Source organism: Triturus cristatus, chromosome 2_2 (assembly GCF_964204655.1).
Source record: "Triturus cristatus chromosome 2_2, aTriCri1.1, whole genome shotgun sequence".
In the NCBI taxonomy this organism is placed as follows: Eukaryota; Metazoa; Chordata; class Amphibia; order Caudata; family Salamandridae; genus Triturus; species Triturus cristatus.
Genome location: NC_140582.1, coordinates 895,231,605 through 895,252,454, shown reverse-complemented (window position 1 = coordinate 895,252,454; position 20,850 = coordinate 895,231,605). Strand labels below are relative to the sequence as shown.

The window sequence follows — 20,850 nt, the reverse complement described above, 5'->3', positions numbered from 1 at the left end:
TGCAGACTAAAGACACCATTCTGCAAAGTCAAAGCTACCACTGAATAAAGGTTGTTCATTGAGCAACTAAATAACCTGAAAAAAGAGATCCTGCTCTCATGGAGTGACATTGAGACAATTCTATTTTTTCTCTTTCACTAGACAATGGTGTTGTGTGTTTTCCTGTGTGAGCACATGCTACAAAATATCACGCTTGCTTTTGTGCCAAATTGCATTTCACACAGAATCAGCAATTTTTTCCCATTTTATTCATTTCCTGGGATTTAGTCTGAACAGCATAGGAAAGGTTGAACAACATTGCCCTTTGTTATTCTCTCGGGTCAATGCACTAGCACCTAACCATAATAAAAGAATGCAGCCTGCTGTTTTGAATACACATATCTTGTAATATATCTGAGGACAGAGGTTCTGAAAACAGTCTCACCGAGTGAAGGTCCTGAGACAAGAGCGCTGCATCAGCTGAGATGTAGAACATCCACCTATGTTTGCCAGGTACAGGGTCCACCACCAAACCCAGAGATCTATAATCTATAACCTCTTAGCTTTAGTAGTGCGGGAGTGTTTAGACCGATCTGTCAGATAACATGACAGGGCTCTTCATTGAATATGGTTTATTAACTATGTTAATGAAATTATTGATATGTATCAGTTTAATAATTGTGGTACAATTATTGCATCTTAGAGCAAATAGGTGTAAAAAAAACCATTGTAAACTTCCTTTATGTCTCTTTTTTATCTTATTGTGGACACGTACGCGTGAGAGAGCGAAAGGGTGTGCCCTGTAACTGCAATCCCTGAGAGGGTCGAGAGTGTTGTGTTTCGGGGTGCAAAATTGCTTGTCTCTCTGGAAAGGATAGGAGGCCAAGTGAGGCACTATAGTTAGTCGGACTTGGGTGCATAGATATTAGGGTGGTATGGTGACTCAGTCCGGTACATACTGATGTTCTGTGGTCCCAAGCATAGTTCTGTTCCTGAGCGCAATCCCTGCGACACTGGGAACAATCTCTTATCCTGCCCAGAAATTAACCTCTTCTATGCCCATGATGAGATAGTCTCGTCATGGAGCACGGTTGCGCTGTGCCCATGACGAGACTATCTCGTCATGGACCCCGCCCGCTAATGTAACGCCCGGCACAGGAGGGGGAAAGGGCGGGGCACTGAAGGGGTTAAAACAAAAATCACAATACGGTCTGGCTCATTCACAAATCAAATCACTGTTCAGTTCATTTGGACTGTTACAGATGAGCTACCTCATTGTATAAGGTCTCTAACCAAGGTGTAATATCCTTGATTGGACTCAATTAACTGCTCTCAGTGAAAAAACAAAGCTTTTGTAGACATTCATGTTGTGTAGATTTTTAGTCGAAGATTTCTAACCTGAATTGGTGAAAACTTTCCTCTGGATCTTTTTTCTCGTTCTTGCAAAAAGATCATTGGTTGTACCCAACAGTTAGGACATTGGACAGACACTACTCCGGGAATTCGAAATAAAAATCTGCTGAAAAGAATAATTGGATCTTCAAAGTGTCAGTAAAGGTTGGTGCTAACTTGGTGAATTTTGCAGTTTCACAGACTTATTTGAAACAATTATGTCTGAGATGTGAGGATCTTACAGACAATAATATGTAACAGCACGATGACTCAGGTTGATGATATTTTTTCTTACTCAAAAAACTGTCTGGCTTCTCAAGAACATGCTAGGGTTTTCACCATAAATAATAATACTTGGTGCTACAGGAGACAGATATACTAATGCCTCAATATAGTTGTGACCTGGTAAAAATTCTTATATCATCCGTTTTGGAAATACATACATCAAATTCTGAAGTCTTGTAAGGTGTTGGCTAAGTTCTTGTTGAATGGTACAATACTTACACTAGGTTGATTCAAAGTGTGAGGTGAAATACTGGCCCATTTATACAGATTCGTAAGAATCAGATTAATGCAGTGTTGATTCTATTTAAGGTGTTGAATTCAAAAAAGAAAAAAGTGATTGCTGGAATGCTTGAATTAAACTTAGATACTGGCAATTACAGGGAGCCGCATGCCAGACCAGCAGGATTTTCTTGCCTTCCATACCACCTCGGATAGGAACCAGTCATATGCAAATAATCCTGGGTACTGCTCCAATAGGAATAGTCCAACTCGAAATATCTGGACAGGTCCTCTTGGAACAGGAACAAATTAAATATGGGCCTGTTTGCTTCCATCTCCAAACCAGGAGACACATCTGTGTGTGTTCCCAGGTTGACATGTGAATGTATGAGGCTACTGCAAACCACCAACGTTGTGGATGATCAACTCACTCATGCACTGTGACGTACCAAGATATATTGACAAGCCCCAGAAAACCCACAGGCTCCCGAAAAACCCTAATGTTCTTAAAAGAGAAACAGTGCAGAGATTTCCACATTCAGAACTACAATTCAAAACATAAAACTCTAATGTGGAACATACTTTCATAAAATGCAGCTTTGCCTCATAAGATATGCTTAAATACAGTTACAGAAAGAGGAGTGAGTTACTCCTGCTTAGAGTAGATGCCAAAGTAAATTACTGTTATTTAGCAAAGGTAGAATATTTCTCTCAGCAGTAGGCGTAACACATGATTTTAGTCTTTTGAAGATTGTTGTCGATGTCTCCCCCTTAGTGTCTAAGGCCCTGAACACAGAGCCTGTTTGTTAGGCTTAGCTTTCCGAATGTGTTACATACACATGGTTGCCTTGTTGTTTGATTGACCTGCTTTCATGGTGATTCTTATTCCTCTCTCATAGAAAGTTTGAATTTATAAAATATGAAATTAATTCTCAAGACATTTGGTAGTGCGAATGTCAGCCTAGTGTTATGACTACTCCCATCTTAAAAATCAAAATACCGGCTTGTTTGCAGCGATAATGAATAATGATCTTAGTCTCTTCGCTCTGCGAGAAAGAAAGAGTAATTCTGTGTTTGCTGTGATGAGGTGGAACTCCTTTGTTGTAGTTTCTGCCGAGTGAGCACAACTCCCACACCAGCGCGCTGTAGGAATGGATGGGCTGAGAAATGCCAATATCCCTCTCATCTGTCACTGGGGATGGATTCAAGGGGGGCCATTGCGCAGCCGGAACTCAGAGGTGTTTGCAAAGCTCGCTGAACATTAATGAGTGCACACAGCCTTAATGCCAAAGGATTTATTTATACATTAAATTCATATATGGAGGCAACGTGTGCAGGCATGCATAATTCTATACTCAGGGTGCTCTTGTTTTCACGAGTATGTACTTCACATTTTTAAAAAAAAATATTTAAAGCTGCAACAGAATGTTGATCATAAATGGACTTTGCTCTTGACGCAGGCAAACTAACTGAAGTTTAGGGTTTGGGTGGAAACAGACATGGCTGATGCCAGGCTTGTTGGGATGCAATATTTTAAAAGAGTGTGAATGTGTCTTCCCTATTCTGTGAAACAATGATAGATAAAGCTGCACGTCCTTTAATTCATTCACGTGGATCAGTCTTATAATGTTAACCCATTTTGGAAATGTCTACCTTAGTGCACATCGTATACATTATACGCCAGAAAGTTGCAAGAATGGCAATAAAAAAATCATAATTTTAGATTAATTCATTCCCAGATTTTAGGACAGTCCCAAAGATAAAGAGCGAAACACCTAATCGGCGTCGGCAGAGGAAAGATGCAGGGTCTGAGCATGCCTTTCCAACATCTTATAGATCAACTGAACATTTCGCTTCTTTCAATATGGTGCACAACTGTAATTGCTCAGGCTATATTTTAGCATTTGTCCATTGGGAAAATAGCATTCCACGTACAGAAACATTTTACACTTTACCCCCACCCAGTGTTTCCTCCCATCTCCTTCCATGAAACAAGCTTTTGCAATGCAATGGGTCTCACATTTTTAAAACTGACCTATTAGTATTGTAAATAGCAATGCCTTTTATTTATGTGTTGTTTTTAAACACATAAATAACAGGCATTGTCATTTACAATAACAATAGCTCAAAATCTCTCAATTGCGAGACCCATTGCATTGCAAATGCTTGTTTTTAAGGGGGGTGCAAGCAGGAGGTAGCAGAAGGAACACAGATGGCGTGGGTTTTAGGAAGCAACACTGAAGGCGCAAGTGGGGAAGGGGCACGGAGGGTATGGGAAAGCAAAGGATAGAGAGAGCAACGTGGAGGGCAGGGGGAGTAAAGCAAATGAGCGAGAGCAACGTAAAGCTGGTGGTGAAAACAGACAAGCACACCCTTTACAGGTAGCCAGCAGTGGCGGCTGGTGACAATTGAAAGTGGTAGGGCGTAAAATTTGGGCATGACTTATGTAGCAAGCGAAGCGAGCAAACTTAATGAACAAACATGGTGTCCAGGAATGTAACAATATTGCTAATAATATGAGAACTCATAAAATAAAATAGAAATACTTGAAAAGAGAATAGAATGACATGAATTAATAATAAACCATAAAATAAGAAGGAATGTCACATAGAATTCACCAAAGCACCAAACCGTGTAACCCACCCATGGGGTTAGGGTGGGAGCAGTGCATTGGTAATCAATAGTGTAGCACATACAATAGGATCAGGGCCCAGGATCGTAATGGGTGGGGGGCGGCACTATATCCCAGTTATGGCTGCCCTTTACTACCCAGTTGAGGGGAGGGAGGCCAGTTTACCTGCGCTGCCTTAAGGCTCACATCTTTCTTTCTGTGCAAAGGTGAGCAGCTGATGACACTTCCTCCCTTCTAGAGTTGAGTGCAGACTGCAGAGCTCAGCTCCTGCTGGAATAAACTCGTGCAGGCAGAGGACTGAAACTGAATTTAATGGACTACGCTACTGTTTGCCAGCACACAAACAATCACATTGTCAGAAATGATTTGTCTCGTAGCATATGACACGTAAAGATAAACACAGCTGCCCTCAGAACAGCAGAACCTGCCTAGAAGCACGGAGGGAGGGAGCTTGGGAGAGTGAAGAGGCCAGGGTACACAATCTGGAGAGCATGAGCGAGTCTAGGCATTTGCTCCTCTTACAAATGCTGATGTGAAACCCAACAAAATGCTTAAAACAGCTTTCGAAATTGTGAAACTTGACACAACAGAGCTTAACCTCTTTCTAGCGAGCACTGATTGCCAAATAGAACATAACACTACTCACACTTATCAATCAAACCTTACACACTCCACGCCAAGCTTAAAACAGCAGTTTGCACAGACATGTCTTCCATTTGGGAGTGCAATCACTTCAGATGCAGCGCTATATAAAGTACTCCGTACTTCGTGACGGTTCTAGTGTTATCCCAATACCCATCTTCTAACCTTTTAGACTCCCAGGCATCATCTGTTCTTTCTCTAAATGTAGAAGTTCATGTACTAGAATACATTCAGCATGCAAAGCCAACGTCGCTCTTTGCCCTCGGAATTTATAAGGCGCTTTCCTGCACGTTTCCCCTACATCTAAATGTTGGAGCCCAGTTAACCAGGGCTCCAACAGTTCAGTCAAAAATAAACAGATTTCCAAGACTGGCAAAAAACTTGCTCTAGATTATATTGCAAATGCGACCCGTACAACTCATCGTTGCCGTCTGAAAGCTTACCATCTCTCCGCCATGAGGTGCGACGCAGCATAACTCCTCCAGTGGTGGCTGGGTTTTGCCAGTCTTCAGTGCTCGACTCTCTCAGCAGAGCTGGTCTTCGGGGCCCTGTGCTGCCCCGAATGACAAGAGCCGCCCCTGGGCCTCACGCAGTACATGGGACACCTCCAGCCCGACTCCCGTGTGAATCACAGGCCCAGAAAGTGCAACTGCTGCCAGTCTGCAGCCGGCCGCACCAACTAACTGCGCATATCAGGGCACAGGCCTAGGAAGTACACCTGCCACCACCCTCCTTCAAAGCACAGACGTGCAACTGCTCCCACTAAACTTTACAAGCCGGGTAAGAATAAATGATGTCAGTCACCTACACGCTCGAAAAACTGCAACTATCAGTCACGGGCACGACCACCTCAGGCTATACCATTTGCAGCTTTGTTAGTTTACCAATGCATCCCTGTGCTCTTAGGACTATAGTACCCAATGACATCACACACTATACAACTCATATCTCTGCACCTGCGGTCTCGTTATACCGAAGGCTCAAGCTACACAGGCCCCATTTTCCCAGTGCCACCCGTGCCAAGACAGAAGTGCGGCTTTTATCTATACAGGGGCAGGGGTCGTGCTCTTTCTCTCGTTTCTGGGGGCAGGAGGGGGGGGGGTTCTAGCCAGTCGCGGGGGGTCGCGCACGGACGGGGGAATGAAATCTATATTTTTTAAAAACGTTCCTCACAGCCGGTCCGGCGCTGGAATAAACTCCTTCCTCACCCCCTCCACCCTGGATACTGCTGCTCCAATAAGGGGAATCAAGTAGTACTACTCACTCACTGTTTTCAGCTGCTTGGTCATGGGTTTCTCAGTCTCGGACCGGGTTGAAGGAAGCTGGTTCAAGGAAGGAGGGAAATGGAACTCAGCGCAGGAAGCAGTACTCTGTACTTGAAATCCCGCCTCTTGTCATAGGATGACTCTGTATCAACGTCATCCAGTCAGGGGAGGAGGCGGGATCTTAGAACTAGAAGAATGTTCTCTGAGCTGAGCAACGTGACTACGTCAGATCAGGGCGAGCCGAAAATCCGACCGAAGTCCTGGAAAACCAGCTGCTTCAGGTAGCGCCTGCTTGCCCTCACCACTGCCTCACAGACACACTCTGCACATGCGTGACTTGGGCGATATTGAAATCGAACGAACGTCCACCACACGTCATGCGCAGGGTGTGTGTGTGTTTGTACAACAAGGCTGGGCTGCACTGCAGTGCTAACACTGTTTCAAGGTGTCTGTCTAGTGTCTTAGTGTCTTGTCCTCCGATCCTCGTCCGTCCGGAGGCTGGTGGGGCAACGCCCCATTCGCCCCTATGCACCAGCCGCCCCTGGTAGCCAGTTGTATGCCTCGTGTATCGGTGACTCGCTCCAGCTGCAGCAGCTTTGTGCAAAGTTTGCTTGCTCAGCCTGCCTCTAGAGGCCTTGGCTCAGTGTCACTTCGGTGTCCTCTCATGTCGGGCTGTAAAGCTAGCTGCGGGGATAGAGTGTGAGCAGGCAAAGACAGTGTGAGGGGATGAGAGGAGCGTGCCCGAGCCCGGCCTGTGTACGCTGGCAAAGCTACCCGCTCTCCCCCTCATGTCTCCAATGCCTACTGTCTACGGCAAGGGACCAATAAAAAACACATGCTTTCTAATTGAGCGCTGTGCTGAGCTGTATGTGCCAAATAAAGCATTGACAAAAGCAAACTGGGCAGACATGTTCCATCAGGGCTGAAATATAAGGTGAAAGTTCCCGTCGCCTGGTTATGCTGGTGATAAAGCACATCAGTATTAGGAAAGCACGTCGTGGGTGGAAAGGTTGAAAATCATTCAAGAAGCTAGTGCTCACAGATGGAGATAAAACAGACCGTGTAACACCACCAGCAAAAGGTCCAGTCCTCATGGGAGGTTACAAATGAAGACCAGGCGGTACTAAGGAGAAACCAACAAGCCTATTACTGAATCAGAAGTCAGCATTTACCGAGAACAATGACACAAGCCAATGAAAAGTATGGGCGCAGAGTGGGCGGAGCTTCATGGCCATACTCTAATACAGCATGCCTCGCAGATAGCACATGCGCTGCCCAGGCTCATCCTAAAAAGACATACTCCTGCCCTTAACATAATACACAAACCTATATTAGGAAAGATTCCTAGTTAGGCAAGGGGCCGAGAGGAACTCTATGAGGGAGTACGCCCTCCCGTGGGTAAACACTGAATAACTATAAGTACTCCTGTGATGGACCAGTCAGCAATAAATATCTATTGCTAACTCAGATGATGGTATGCCCTATCTGAAGTATATAGCACCACCTAAGTGTGGGGAAGGAAGTAAGTCCTTTTGATATTATATTCCCTCACACACCCTAGTGGTGTCATGCTTCATCATCGGGACACCCCGACGCCTAGAGGTCAGGGTGGGCTCGACCAATGTTTCAGGGAGCACTTAATAAGATGATTTTGGCCAGGAGGTATAAAGATTAAAAATCGGTGTCAGGCCCCAGTTTCCCTTTATTCTTGGGTTTGGCACTGATATTAAAAACAAAAGAAGAGGGTATCCAGGGATATTATGGTCCTAGGACCCTATTGCCAACATGTTTCTGTCCTTAATGCCCCATGAAGGGTGCACGGACATTCCTTAGGGCATGTACCCCCTGTAAGATTTAGAAAAGTAGAAGGGAAGTTCCCTATACTAATGTGCAGTAAGGGCAGGTAGCTGCTCCTTATTAAATTACATCGTTCTGTAAATGAATTCACTCCATCTGTGAAAAACATAAAAGAAGACGAACAACATATATAGCGCGTCAATTCCCTTTAGCAAAGAAACATATCATCAAAAATAATGTGATTGTCTCTATACTCTCCACATCATCATACGTGAAACCATTAAATAGAATGTGCGTGTGATTAGGGCATAGCCACTCGTATAAGTGACACACAGCATTGTGGCGTATATATATTTTTTTAGGTGGCGGAAATTTTCCGCATCCTATTTTCACTCATACTTGTGGCGTGTGATAATTAAGGTGGCGGTATTATACCGCATCCTATCTACACACATCCATTTGCGTTTAATTATAAGACATCAGTCTTATCAGTCGAACCTTCAGTACATCAACACGAGTTTAAAACAAATCCACTCCTAATTCATTCCTATGTGGTGAATACGCATTAACACTCTCGCATATGTCACACAATGTCGCTTACCCCAATCTAGGAGAGGCTACACATCATGTGGGACCTCTATACGTAGGGTAGCCCTGTAGTCACACACTGTGAATTCGCAACATAAAAATTGTATGCAAACCAGTGCATCCCCGACTCAACTTGCTGCCTCGTCTATTTAAATCACACATTCATATTACTCACGCCACCATTGGTTCCCACAGCGGGAGTGATTCCAAGCTGTGGGAACCAATACCGAATAGGTGTCTACACGGGGCAGGACCCTTGGTGCCGTGAGTAATATGAATGTCTGATTTAAGTACACGAGGCAGCAAGTTGAGACACAGAATGATTACGAGTGAGTAGTTGCCCACTTTGCCTCGTTTCCTTCTCTCTCCTTTTCTTTCATATTTCGGCCACAATGTGTGGGACTGGACTTCCTCGCTATGAACGGTCATGTCAAAAACCTTGGTCGTATGGTCGGGGATGCACCGGTTTGCATACAATTTTTATGTTGCGAATTCACAGTGTGTGGCTACAGGGCTACCCTACGTATAGTGGTCCCACATGATGTTTATCCTCTCCTAGATTGGGGTAAGCGACATTGTGTGACATATGCGAGAGTGTTAATGCGTATTCACCACATAGGAATGAATTAGGAGTGGATTTGTTTTAAACTCGTGTTGATGCACTGAAGGTTCGACTGATAAGACTGATGTCTTATAATTACACGCAAATGGATGTGTGTAGATAGGATGCGGTATAATACCGCCACCTTAATTATCACACGCCACAAGTATGAGTGAAAATAGGATGCGGAAAATTTCCACCACCTAAAAAAATATATATACGCCACAATGCTGTGTGTCACTTATACGAGTGGCTATGCCCTAATCACGCGCACATTCTATTTCATGGTTTCACGTATGATGATGTGGAGAGTATAGAGACAATCACATTATTTTTGATGATATGTTTCTTTGCTAAAGGGAATTGACGCGCTTTATATGTTGTTCGTCTTCTTTTATGTTTTTCACAGATGGAGTGAATTCATTTACAGAACGATAGAATTTAATAAGGAGCAGCTACCTTCCCTTACTGCACATTAGCATAGGGAACTTCCCTTCTACTTTTCTAAATCTTACAGGGGGTACATACCCTGATGAATGTCCGTGCACCCTTCATGGGACATTAAGGACAGAAACATGTTGGCAAAAGCGTCCTAGGACCATAATATCCCTGGATACCCTCTTCTTTTGTTTTTAATATTAGTGCAAATCCCAAGAATAAAGGGAAACTGGGGTCTGACACCGATTTTTAATCTTTATACCCCCTGGCCAAAATCATCATATTAAGTGCTCCCTGAAACATTGGTCGAGCCCACCCTGACCTCTAGGCGTCAGGGTGTCCCGATGATGAAGCATGACACCACTAAGGTGTGTGAGGGAATATAATATCAAAAGGACTTGCTTCCTTCCCCACACTTAGGTGGTGCTATATACTTCAGATAGGGCATACCATCATCTGAGTTAGCAATATATATTTATTGCTGACTGGTCCATCACGTGAGTACTCATAGTGATTCAATACTCCTGCTCTTGTCAGATATAATGTGCACCTGTTTAATGGATGAGAAATGACGTGCAAAAGCGGAATTCATCCACAATGTGAATCTGTGTGTGGTTCCTACCTGCTGCTGCTACCTTACTCTGTGAGATTTAGTTGATTTAAAATTAGGCTATACTTCCAGAACATTTTAAGTGTCTACATTAGCTCCGAAGTACAAAATTTGCCCTTGTAAATGTTTTTGTTTATGTAACAAAGTTATACTCAAATGCACAAATTAATTTAGCGGCACCTTGCAGTTTAGGAAGTCATAAGTAGACATTCTCAATTTTTGATGGATGATCTTCAGGTCTGAAAATTGTCTTCACTGATTACAGACCTGAGATGTACATTCATCCAACTCTTTCCTATGTTTTTGTTTTAACTGGTAGACCGGCTTAACAATGAGCCCGAAGAAAAATCAGCTGGTAGGATAAATAAGATTTTAGGTATTGTTAGATGGTCTGAACCGAAAGTACACAGCAGCTTTTACCAATAGTAACACACACACGGGCATACACACTCACAAGCACACATACTCACACACATAAGCACACAAGCTCACAAACACAAGCACACACATTGCAAGTTGTAAGGTGTATAAATGGTGTACAGTATGCTTGGCCCTGAAGTCTTATCTGAATCATTCATACTTGAAACTTAATCAAGATAAGTGCTGACCTAAGTTCTGTACTTGATTTTGGATTGAGTAGAAATGAGGAAAGATATGCTGGGTTGTGAGTTGAGTTTAGGTTGGACTGGTTTGGGTTGGACTAGTCAGGCTGAGGCCAGACATATCTGTACTTATGAGCCAAATGCTCAGTTCACATTGAAAAAACATTAGACCTATTCAGTTGTTTGCCTCTCAGAAGAACACACGTCATTTTGGAGATGGATTTGGCTGACCAAGTGCAAAGATGATTTGACTGACCAAGTATAAAGATGAAAGAGTGCTTTGGTAAACACTCCACCTGACGCCTCGAGAGCATTAGTAAACATTTAAGGAAATTGAGAAAAAGATACTTGAAAAATGGGTCTCTTGGTTGAATGGTACTTTTAAAATCTTGAGTCACTAGATACAAGGAAATAATTTGTTGACTTTGTGCTTGTAAATTAAACCTAGCTGAACATGTTTTAGAAGCTCATCTGCTCAATTTACAGAATACATGCCCCACAACGTAAGTTAGATGACTCTGCAAAACATTCAACGCAGAAACCCTCTGGAGGCTTATCAGCGTCCACTGGATCCAAAGCTGGGGAGAAAGCCACAGGTAGTGGCTTCAGTCCTAGTGCTGCTAAGCATTTACTGATTTCAGTATGTGTTCTCATTGCAAATTGTGTGAGTCAGAGCAAGAATATGAAGGTATTTCTACTGAGTTGTTTATTATGTCCATGAAAATGTGTGCAGAGTACTCCGAGAACTTATGTCAAGTGCCCAAAACCTGTCATAAAATCTTGTAAAATATACTAAGTAACTACCTAGCAGGACTCTTGATCAAGAGTTTTCATGGTTGGGGAGGAGTGCAGTGCTCCAGAGTAGATACTGGGGGGACAGTGTAGTTAATGCTAAACTGACTTTGTCCAAAAGAGCCAGCTCAAACAATTCTATTAGATCTCATCACCTGCAGCGTTATGGAAATACTTTAAGGATTAAGATGGGGAAGATAGATGATCTCCCCACGGATTGTTTATTATGGAATTACCACGTTGCTTTGTGGTTGGCATAGACTGTTGACATATCCACATGCAACCCACTTGGAGTGCTCCAAAGGCCAGGATTATCAGCTGAAAAAAACTAAGACAAGTGCTATTGCACCCTGTTACTATTGAGACGTCTATGGACAGTCAGATGTCTTACACTCTACCGAGGCAAGTGCTGAGAAATTCCCAGATTTCCGGGTTTCTACACTAAATTCCAGTCTGCTGTTGCAGGATTTATGCCTTGAGGATGCCATGGCAGAGCAGAATGTGTGCTGGAAAAACAAGTGTGCCCCAGGCAATTTGCCTCCACCACTGCTCTGCTCTGGTACAGAGTGGAAGGGAAGGGGCTGGGTATTTGAAGGTTTTGAAATTGTTTTACTGGTTAAGGGAGTGAAGCCCTAGTCAAACAGCAACCACAGTCTCTTTCAGGGTGAAACACCGGCAAATCCCTAATTCACCTGTCCTTAACCCTTTGGTATCTTGGCACAAATGTAGTCAGGCTTAACTTAGAGACAATGTGTGAAGTATTTATGCAGCACTTCAAAGAGCTATACATTGAAAACACAACACAAGAAATATCCTTCACCAATTTGGAACAATAGATTAAAATTTTATAAATTATTTAACACCAAAATTACACACATCCAGTTAGTAGAACCAGAGATATGCAATTTAAACGTCTGAGGGAAAATACTTCCTAGAAGCACAAAGCCCGAACTGTGGTTATCTGGTTGCACTGGACTGGGACAAAGTCACTAGTTCAGACTGACCACAATCGAGCACAAGACGGATACAAGGACCACGTTAGGCCTGCTAGATAGAGTACCTTAAATCTGAGTATAAGGAGAGCCTATTGTTTAGTCTTATTAAAATATGCCTTTGCTTATCTTTTTCATGGTGTTAATATTGCTACTGGTTTGCACTGAGGCTCGGCAGGTCTGCTATTGGTCTCTATTTCCATCTACATTTGATGCTACTACATCCGCACACTTTTCAAATGCACATGGAGGTGCTTTCAAAGTTTGTTAGATCCTATTTATCCCTATTAGTAAAACAACTGGGGTGTCTTGGTATTTCTGACTTTTAAATTCACCAATTTTCAAGTGCATACAAATTAGCTATATACTTTCAATATCAGGAGACCTGCTATGTTACTGTTCACATAGTTGTTTGCAGTAGGCATTTCTTAGTACAACATCCTGCTGATTCAAACATGTTTTTCTTGACACGTTCTTAAAAAGTACACACATTTCACTAAATCTGCCCTTTCTCATAGCATTGAAAATATTGTGAAACTTCCCTAGTTCTCTTAAATTTGGATTTATTTTCAATTGACTTGGAACTATAACAATAAACTAAACCTAACATTATTTATCCTATTGACAACAACAAAAAATTGAAAATGGGGCTTCTGACCCAACCTTTAATAAGATGTGCTAGAAATGGTTGGCTAGGGTATGCACCTAAGCCAAGCAGCATCCCCCGTTCTAGTCCGGGCAAGGGAGTTACACACACAAGATAACTCCTGCTCACCCCCTTGGTAACTTGACAGAGCAGTCAGACCTATCCCAGAGGCAATGTGTAAAACGTTTGCGCAACATACACACCAGTGATGCATTAAGTACACCACAAAAGAGACTTCACACAATATTATATAAAAAGATCTAATATATTGTATATAACGCATAGACCAAACATGACATAAACCATAAATCACTTTGCCAACTAGGCAATTGCCATAACATCACAGTTAGTCCAATAAGATAAATATTTATATGTTGCACATGTCATGAAAACACCATCACTGTACATATTCTGCAGGTCCTGAAATAATACTCGTTATCCTGTCAGTTCAGTTAAGAAACCTTTATTTGGTATGTGTAAAACAACCATAAAAGTGTACACACATCAAGACTAATTACATTGCATATAAAAAACAAAGCAGATAACATCTGATGTACAAGATGGGGCCCAAATTGATCACATCTAAAAAAGTGCATACATTAAAACTGGTTGCATTACACATGGAAAATATTGAATAGTAAAAAACAAAACAAGAGACGCTTGGTCTGCAACATGGGGCCAAAATTAATCACATTTAAGCACATATCCTATCATTGCAAGGCATAAAACGACGACACATATCATAACATCAGGGCTGGAAATGCAGCAGCTAGGTTAGAGGGTGAATACACATAGAATCATAAATGCTGTGCATACTAGGCAATCCTGCTTTGGTACTCCTTATCCTGACTGTGCAAGGCATAAACACAATATACTTCCTCACATAAGGGCCCAAAGAGGCAACAGGTTATGAAATAAATCCCACGAATCATCACTTATCGCCATAACACCATAACAGCATGGATCACCAAATATCCCTAAAAGAATATAAGTTGCAGCGCATCTGCATGCCTAAAATGGGTTATAAGGTAAACAATCACCAAGAGTAGGGCCCAGAGCACCTGTGTGCCTATTCCACGGGATACAGCAGTTTTCAACTTCCTTACTCAAGGACCCATGAGGACTCTCCCCAGAAATGCCCTCACTGCCAAACAAATGCCCCCAAGGTAGGAACCCGTACTATAGATATACGAGAGGCCTCGCTGGTTCCTCCCGCATGAAGAGTGGTCAAAGGCAGCTGCCAGCGAACCCGTGGTGCAGCTGCTGCCAAATGCAGCCTTTCACGGGAACCAACCAGCTCACCTGGGTAAAGCTGCTCATGACAGAGCACAGCACTTCCTAGTGCCTATTCCACAGGGGTGAGGAAAAACTCTATAGGCCTCTGGAACTCCTTGGAGCCGAGCAAGAAGCACTGGTGTGTTAGGCAGCCTCAGAGGTCACGGGCCCGAAGTCATTGCGAAAGCTCTCGGAGTTGTGAAGTCGATAATGGGTGCTATCTAGCAGGTGCTGTGGCGTCCTAACCCCCACAAAGGGCTGAGTCTCTTGAGCCTTGCAGGTCTTGATCATGAGTCAGCTGAGCATGCTCCATTTGCGCTGGCTAGGGCACCCTCTAGTCCCAAGAAACTGCAAAGTGCTGGGGCACAAGCTGCTCCAGTGCACGATGAAAGCGCACAACATGCGTAACTTTGAGCAGATTGCCACCAATGAAGCGTTGACATGCGCTGACTGCTTGGAAAGTATCAAGTGCTCTCCATAAACTATTTTTGGCACAAGTAGAGTTATCAAATGCAGCGCTCACCATGTGCAGATGTAGTAACAGCCAACATGCCTTTGGAGAGAACTGGGGGCACAAGGAGAAGGCAGGCATCATTCCAGTACATAAGGCAACAAGTGGAAAGTGTCAGTCCCTTCTGCACCCCAATGATCAGCAGGCAGCAGACCAGTCCAACAAGGCAAGCAGTCCAAATGGTGGTTCCTATTGACAGCACAGCAATCCTCTGGTGCATTATGTAGAGCCAGCAGCCTCTGGTTACAAGTCCCACGCAATGTCTAAAAACATAGGGTCAGAGCCCCTGTACTTATAGTCAAAATGTCTTTTATGTGGAGGTAACTTCAAACAAACCTCCATTCAATACCCAGCCCTAGCTCCAGACACGGACACAGGATGGAGACAGCATTGTGAGAGGACAGTCCTATTCAGGTGTCAGTGACAACTCATCCCACCGCTCTAGCTCACGAAGGCCCATTATCCGTTTGATGGGCCATCAGGATATGCAGGGCTCAACTCCATTTGGGTCACTGTGTAGAGTGAATTCACGTACAGGCCCCTGTCAGTCTAAACCAGATGTTGATTGGAGCCAGGCTGCAAAGCACAAAGAGTTATAAGCACACATAAATGCCCACTTCCTAATAGTGCCATTTCTAAAATTTTAATGAAAATTCCACTTTCACCAATGGGCTGATTTATCACCACCATTCCAAACATACCAATCATGGCAAAGCTACTCCTTCCAGATCAGAAATTACGAAAGAAAAACATATCAGGGAATTCCCAATGCACACTTATGAGAGGCCTCACAGTGGTAAGGACCCAAGTAGGCTGTTTGTCACTTCCAGGCCATGCCACACAATGAAGGCACATGTCCTCCCTTTTACCAACGCAGCACCCTGCCCAAGGGCAACCTAGGGCCTACCTTGGGGGTGACATATATGTAGTAAAAGGGGAGTTCGAGACTTGTCAAGTAACTTTAAATACCAAGTCACTGTAGCAGTACACTGCGCACACAGGCACTGCTGTGGCAGAGGGCTGAGACACATTTGAAAGGCTCCTTCTGGTGGTGGCCGAAAGCAGTGCTGCAGGCCCACTAGAAGTATGTAATTTACAGCCCTGGGTATAAAGGATACCATAGTACAAGGGACTAGCAGGTAAATTAAATATGCCAAATAGGTCTAAGCCAAGCATACCAAGCTTAAAGGAGAGAGCACATGTACTTTAGCACAGATCAGCTGTTGGAAAGTGCCCAGAGTCCTAAAGCCAACAAAAACAGATCAGAAAAAAACACAGGAGGATGGGAAAACGTTTGGTAACAACCCTGCACAAAGGACCTCTAATATTCATCTCTTTGACAAGCGAATATGACTTTGCCTGAGTTATATAAAAAATAAATGTAAACAAAATGATGTGGCTTTAAAATGTATTACTTCTACTTACGACATTGAATGTTCTATATTTTTCATGTTCCATTAAATGTTTCCATGTCAGAAGATGTTCTAAACACTTTGTTGTTTCTCCGTGTGACATGCCTCTCTCCTTTGTATTTGCAGATGCAAGGCCTCTACCTGATGTAGCGCTGACCGGAAAGTGCACCAGGGATTGTGGAGAATATGGCCATTCAGATTCCTGCTGGATGCCAGTACACACATCCCCCGAAAGGAAGCCGAAGAACCAGCCAAAACTTTCCACTTTTATGCCAGTGGATGAACGGGGTAGCCAGGAGAAGCTGGCCAATGGGGAAGCCTCAATGATGGGTGATCGTAACAGAAACCTTCTCAACAAAAAGGTTACCTCATCATATGAGACCTTCAGTGCAGCTACCTACAGCAAAAATGAGGAAGCCAGCCCCGAGGATATTCCCCTTACTCAAACAGGGGATTACAAGCCATCTTCTGTCAACACTTTAACACGAAGGGAAGTCTATCTGTAGGCAAGAACAGGGTTTTCATACAAGACCAGAATCCAGCCACATTCTTTCAATGAAAACAATGTATCTAAATAAATTGTGGGGGCACCAAAGAGACAAAAGATTGCCTGCGACTTCTGCGATCACATCAGGCTTTTAAATAATATGGCCTGTTTGAATATTCTGTACAATGTAAAGATATTGTTGCGGTATTTGCATGCCTATTTCCCTTTACTGATTTTTCTTTTCCCTGATTGATGGTTGCAAGTTTCTCATGGTCTCAAGGATGAATAGAAGAGCCCTACACATCATTTGTATCACTAAAATGAAGCATGATTTTTAAAAAGTATGATTTTCCCTGTTGTCATTTGACCTAGTGTGGATAATCATAGATCAGCAATACAATCTCACGCCTCTGATCAGAATATTGCTAGTCACAACCAGTGGTAATTCTTCAAAATGAATTACTGCAAAGGTAAATCCAGTGAGCACATTTTGAAGAATATCAGCTTTAATATCTATATATGGTGCTGGTATCAGCAAAATATTAATGTACCCACACTAAGAGTGTCAATGTACTTCACAGAGACTCCTAAAATCAAGGTTTATATTTTGTCCTTAAAATTCAAACTTTCGAGTCAAATACACAGAGAAAATGAGAGATAATAACTCATTTCTGCTCTCATTTTGCTAAATATGATTTTTTCCAGTCGCAAGTAGGACTTTAACAAAATCTTCATCATCACCTGTCTGGGATAAAAACAAATACTGAAGGCCAAAGATTAGAGCATCCGTACATTACGATATTAAGTAATTGATCTTTGCCTAGCACAATTGGATATTCAAAAACAAATAGACATTTGCTCATTTTCCTATTCTGGAATTGTGCTCCACCATAGTCAATGAAGGTGAAGAATGCAAGACAGTTATCCCCGTTAAATTTACAGGTGAATGCCCAAAGGATCTAGGGCAAATGTTGACTGGCTTCATCATTCGGCGTATATTCTTTTGCACCTAGAGAAATATTTTTATAAAGAAAAAAGAATTATAAGCTGATCAGACTTCAGAAAATTCATTAATAAGGAAAGACGTTGAAGGGTACGCGGACTGAAGAATTTCCACTTTGGGAATATTTATTTCCAGGAAAATTCAAATCTTTTCCCCACAGTTGGTGGAGGAGGGCATCCAATGGCACAATGGGTGCAAACTGCTCATCGCTCTTGTTGAAGGCCTGCTATAGGTTGCCTGAAAAAAACTGAATATTTGATTAGGTCTTGAAAAGTCAGAACAATGACCCTGTCATATTATTTAGGGCAGATAACAAAATGATGACTTCTGTTGCACTGTGCTCATGTGGAGATTCAAAATACAAAAAAAACAGGCCAACCTGCTAACCTAAGATGGCAGCTGAGCAGTGAGTGGTGACATTTATTACACTTTTGCATGCACACTGTAAATGGAAAAGGAAATGAGACACATGGCTGCACAATTAAGAGGCAACGGCATTCTGCATGTGCAGAATTGAAGCTGCAGATGACAAAGAAATGGAATGGACAGCTGAGCTTGCATACTGGCCTACCGCTGACAATCGGTCCACCCAATAAGGACGGCTTCAGAAGAGAAGCATATATTCAACTCCCTGGATGTTTAACTGAACTGTAAGGCATGACCAGATAGCTCTCTCCTGTATTTTAGCTACAGGTATTGTTTATGCGTTGCTGAGTAACAGGAGTTATGCTGTTGAGTATCCTAGCATAAAAGGTAGCTCGATAGACCAGTACAACCCACATCTGTTTCTATCCTGCATCTTTCTTTGTGTCCATCTGCCTTTTTGGGCTGTCACTTTCACCGAGCATTGCAGCCTCCATTCCACCGATCATTTTCGGATTGTGAGTTTGTTAAATGGGCACAGGTTTATACAAAGAGAAAATATGTTTAATAATAACGGCGTTATTTTTGGAATGGCAAGCGAGATACTACACCAGGACATTGAAATTGAGACTATGTAAAGCAGTTCTGTGTTTTTAAATCTGCAAGAACTTCTTGAGAAAAAATGCCTCTTAAAGATACTTCTGTAAAGTATACAAAGTTTTTCTTGCATGTTCCAACGGAATACAGTATCAAACAGTACGGTTGTTCATTAAAATACGTCCATTGATCATAACTGACCTTTTGTAAAAAATAATCTTGAAAAAACCTAAGTTTAATTATTGGTTGAAACTTCCAGTGTCCACAACTAATATAGGTCCAAGAAGACCTTCTGTTTGTGTGGATCAGCAGTCATACACCAACTTTTCCACCGCATCAGTAGCATTGCTGTCAGTCATCGACATCTACAGTACTATTCTGCATCTACTTACATGCAAAATGAAAGGGGAAGACCACAAGTTCATTGTAAGTACTCACAGAACTTTCACTGGACTGACCAATAGCCATCACAATATATTGATTACTATGTGTACCTGGCATGACACAGAAATATATTTTGTGTTTGTATATTTTTTATTTGAAATAGGTCAAAGATGGTACCACTTCATATACAGAGTGCTTTTGTACAAAATAAACAAAATACAATAAAAAAATAAAGTAAAAAAAAATAAAAGAGTGAATGCAAAATATACAACCGTGCCTTGTATACCTGTTATTATGGTAAAATGGTGGTTGGGTTGGACTCTTCACACTACTCCCACCTTACTTTGAATCTGTAAATTTATGTCCGTTTATTTTTTGAAGCTCTATAAAAAATGTAAAAAATAAAATTGCCTTCTGCTGAACCCACAAAAGAGGCCAGGCACAAATATCACACATGACTGAGCAAAGTTGCAAGCCTTTCCAGCAATCAAAGAGGGTCCTGTCGTTCATTTAAGATAATCATTAGACTATTTTTCGTTGTTGCTTTCAATTTTTCTTTGTGTAATGTGAAATAATGAAAGGATTTTTAAAAATCAGAACTGTCTAATGAACTGAAAGAATTTTACCTTAATATACATCTATCTAGTGATGCCTGGCCTGAAGCAACTGCTAAACAGACATTTGAATAATTAAAACAATGATTACATTATTTATTGTATACAAATATTCATATTTGCGTATGTGTGTAGATACATACACACCAACACCCACACAGCTATCAATTTAAAGATGAGTATTGCTGTAACATGCATTTATTCGAATGTTTGCTTTAATTGATATTCCTGATTTTCAAACACATTTTGGGGACTAAAAATATTTGAGAACTAATTAACAGAACTTACCGAGCTGAACTATTCTGTGATTGTGGTTTCAGACTGACCTGCTGCCTGGCGTTCAGCAAAATTGCTTTAGTTTCACAATATGTTAAAAACATCTCAAATAATTGAGTATAGTTTAGAGGAAAATTCCTTCGGGAAAACCGACTGGGGCACAAAGGGGGTTCTGAGGATTTTGGGGTTCTTACCTCAGGATTTCCTCCGTGAGTAAACTGGCGGAATTGTGGGAGGAAAACGGTATCATTCCGAGTTTTTTACACTTTGGAACGGGGAAGCACCTGGTATTATTACTGATAAAACCAATGACCCCACATTCTGAGGTGCATAAATTGGGAATGGGGCAGTTCATTGGACCTAGTGAAAAACTGCAGCTGGTAATCTCAATATATCGCCATTGGTAAAAGACAGCTGCATTGTAAGTCCTCGCGAAATCTGTAATTGC

The 20,850-nt window shown here is 42.2% G+C and overlaps 1 protein-coding gene across 3 annotated transcripts in view; it reads left to right on the top strand.

Annotated features, from left to right (window-relative positions):
- The window catches only part of PCDH7 (protocadherin 7), an 810,835-nt gene extending 791,059 nt beyond the window's left edge, over window positions 1-19,776 (top strand). For all 3 annotated transcript variants that reach the window (XM_085642302.1, XM_085642303.1, XM_085642301.1), the window contains one exon: window positions 16,805-19,776. In XM_085642302.1, coding sequence (XP_085498428.1) covers window positions 16,805-17,184 — 380 coding nt within the window. In that variant the 3' untranslated portion in view covers window positions 17,185-19,776. The remainder of the gene's footprint in view (window positions 1-16,804) is intronic.
- Window positions 19,777-20,850: the final 1,074 nt, after the last annotated feature.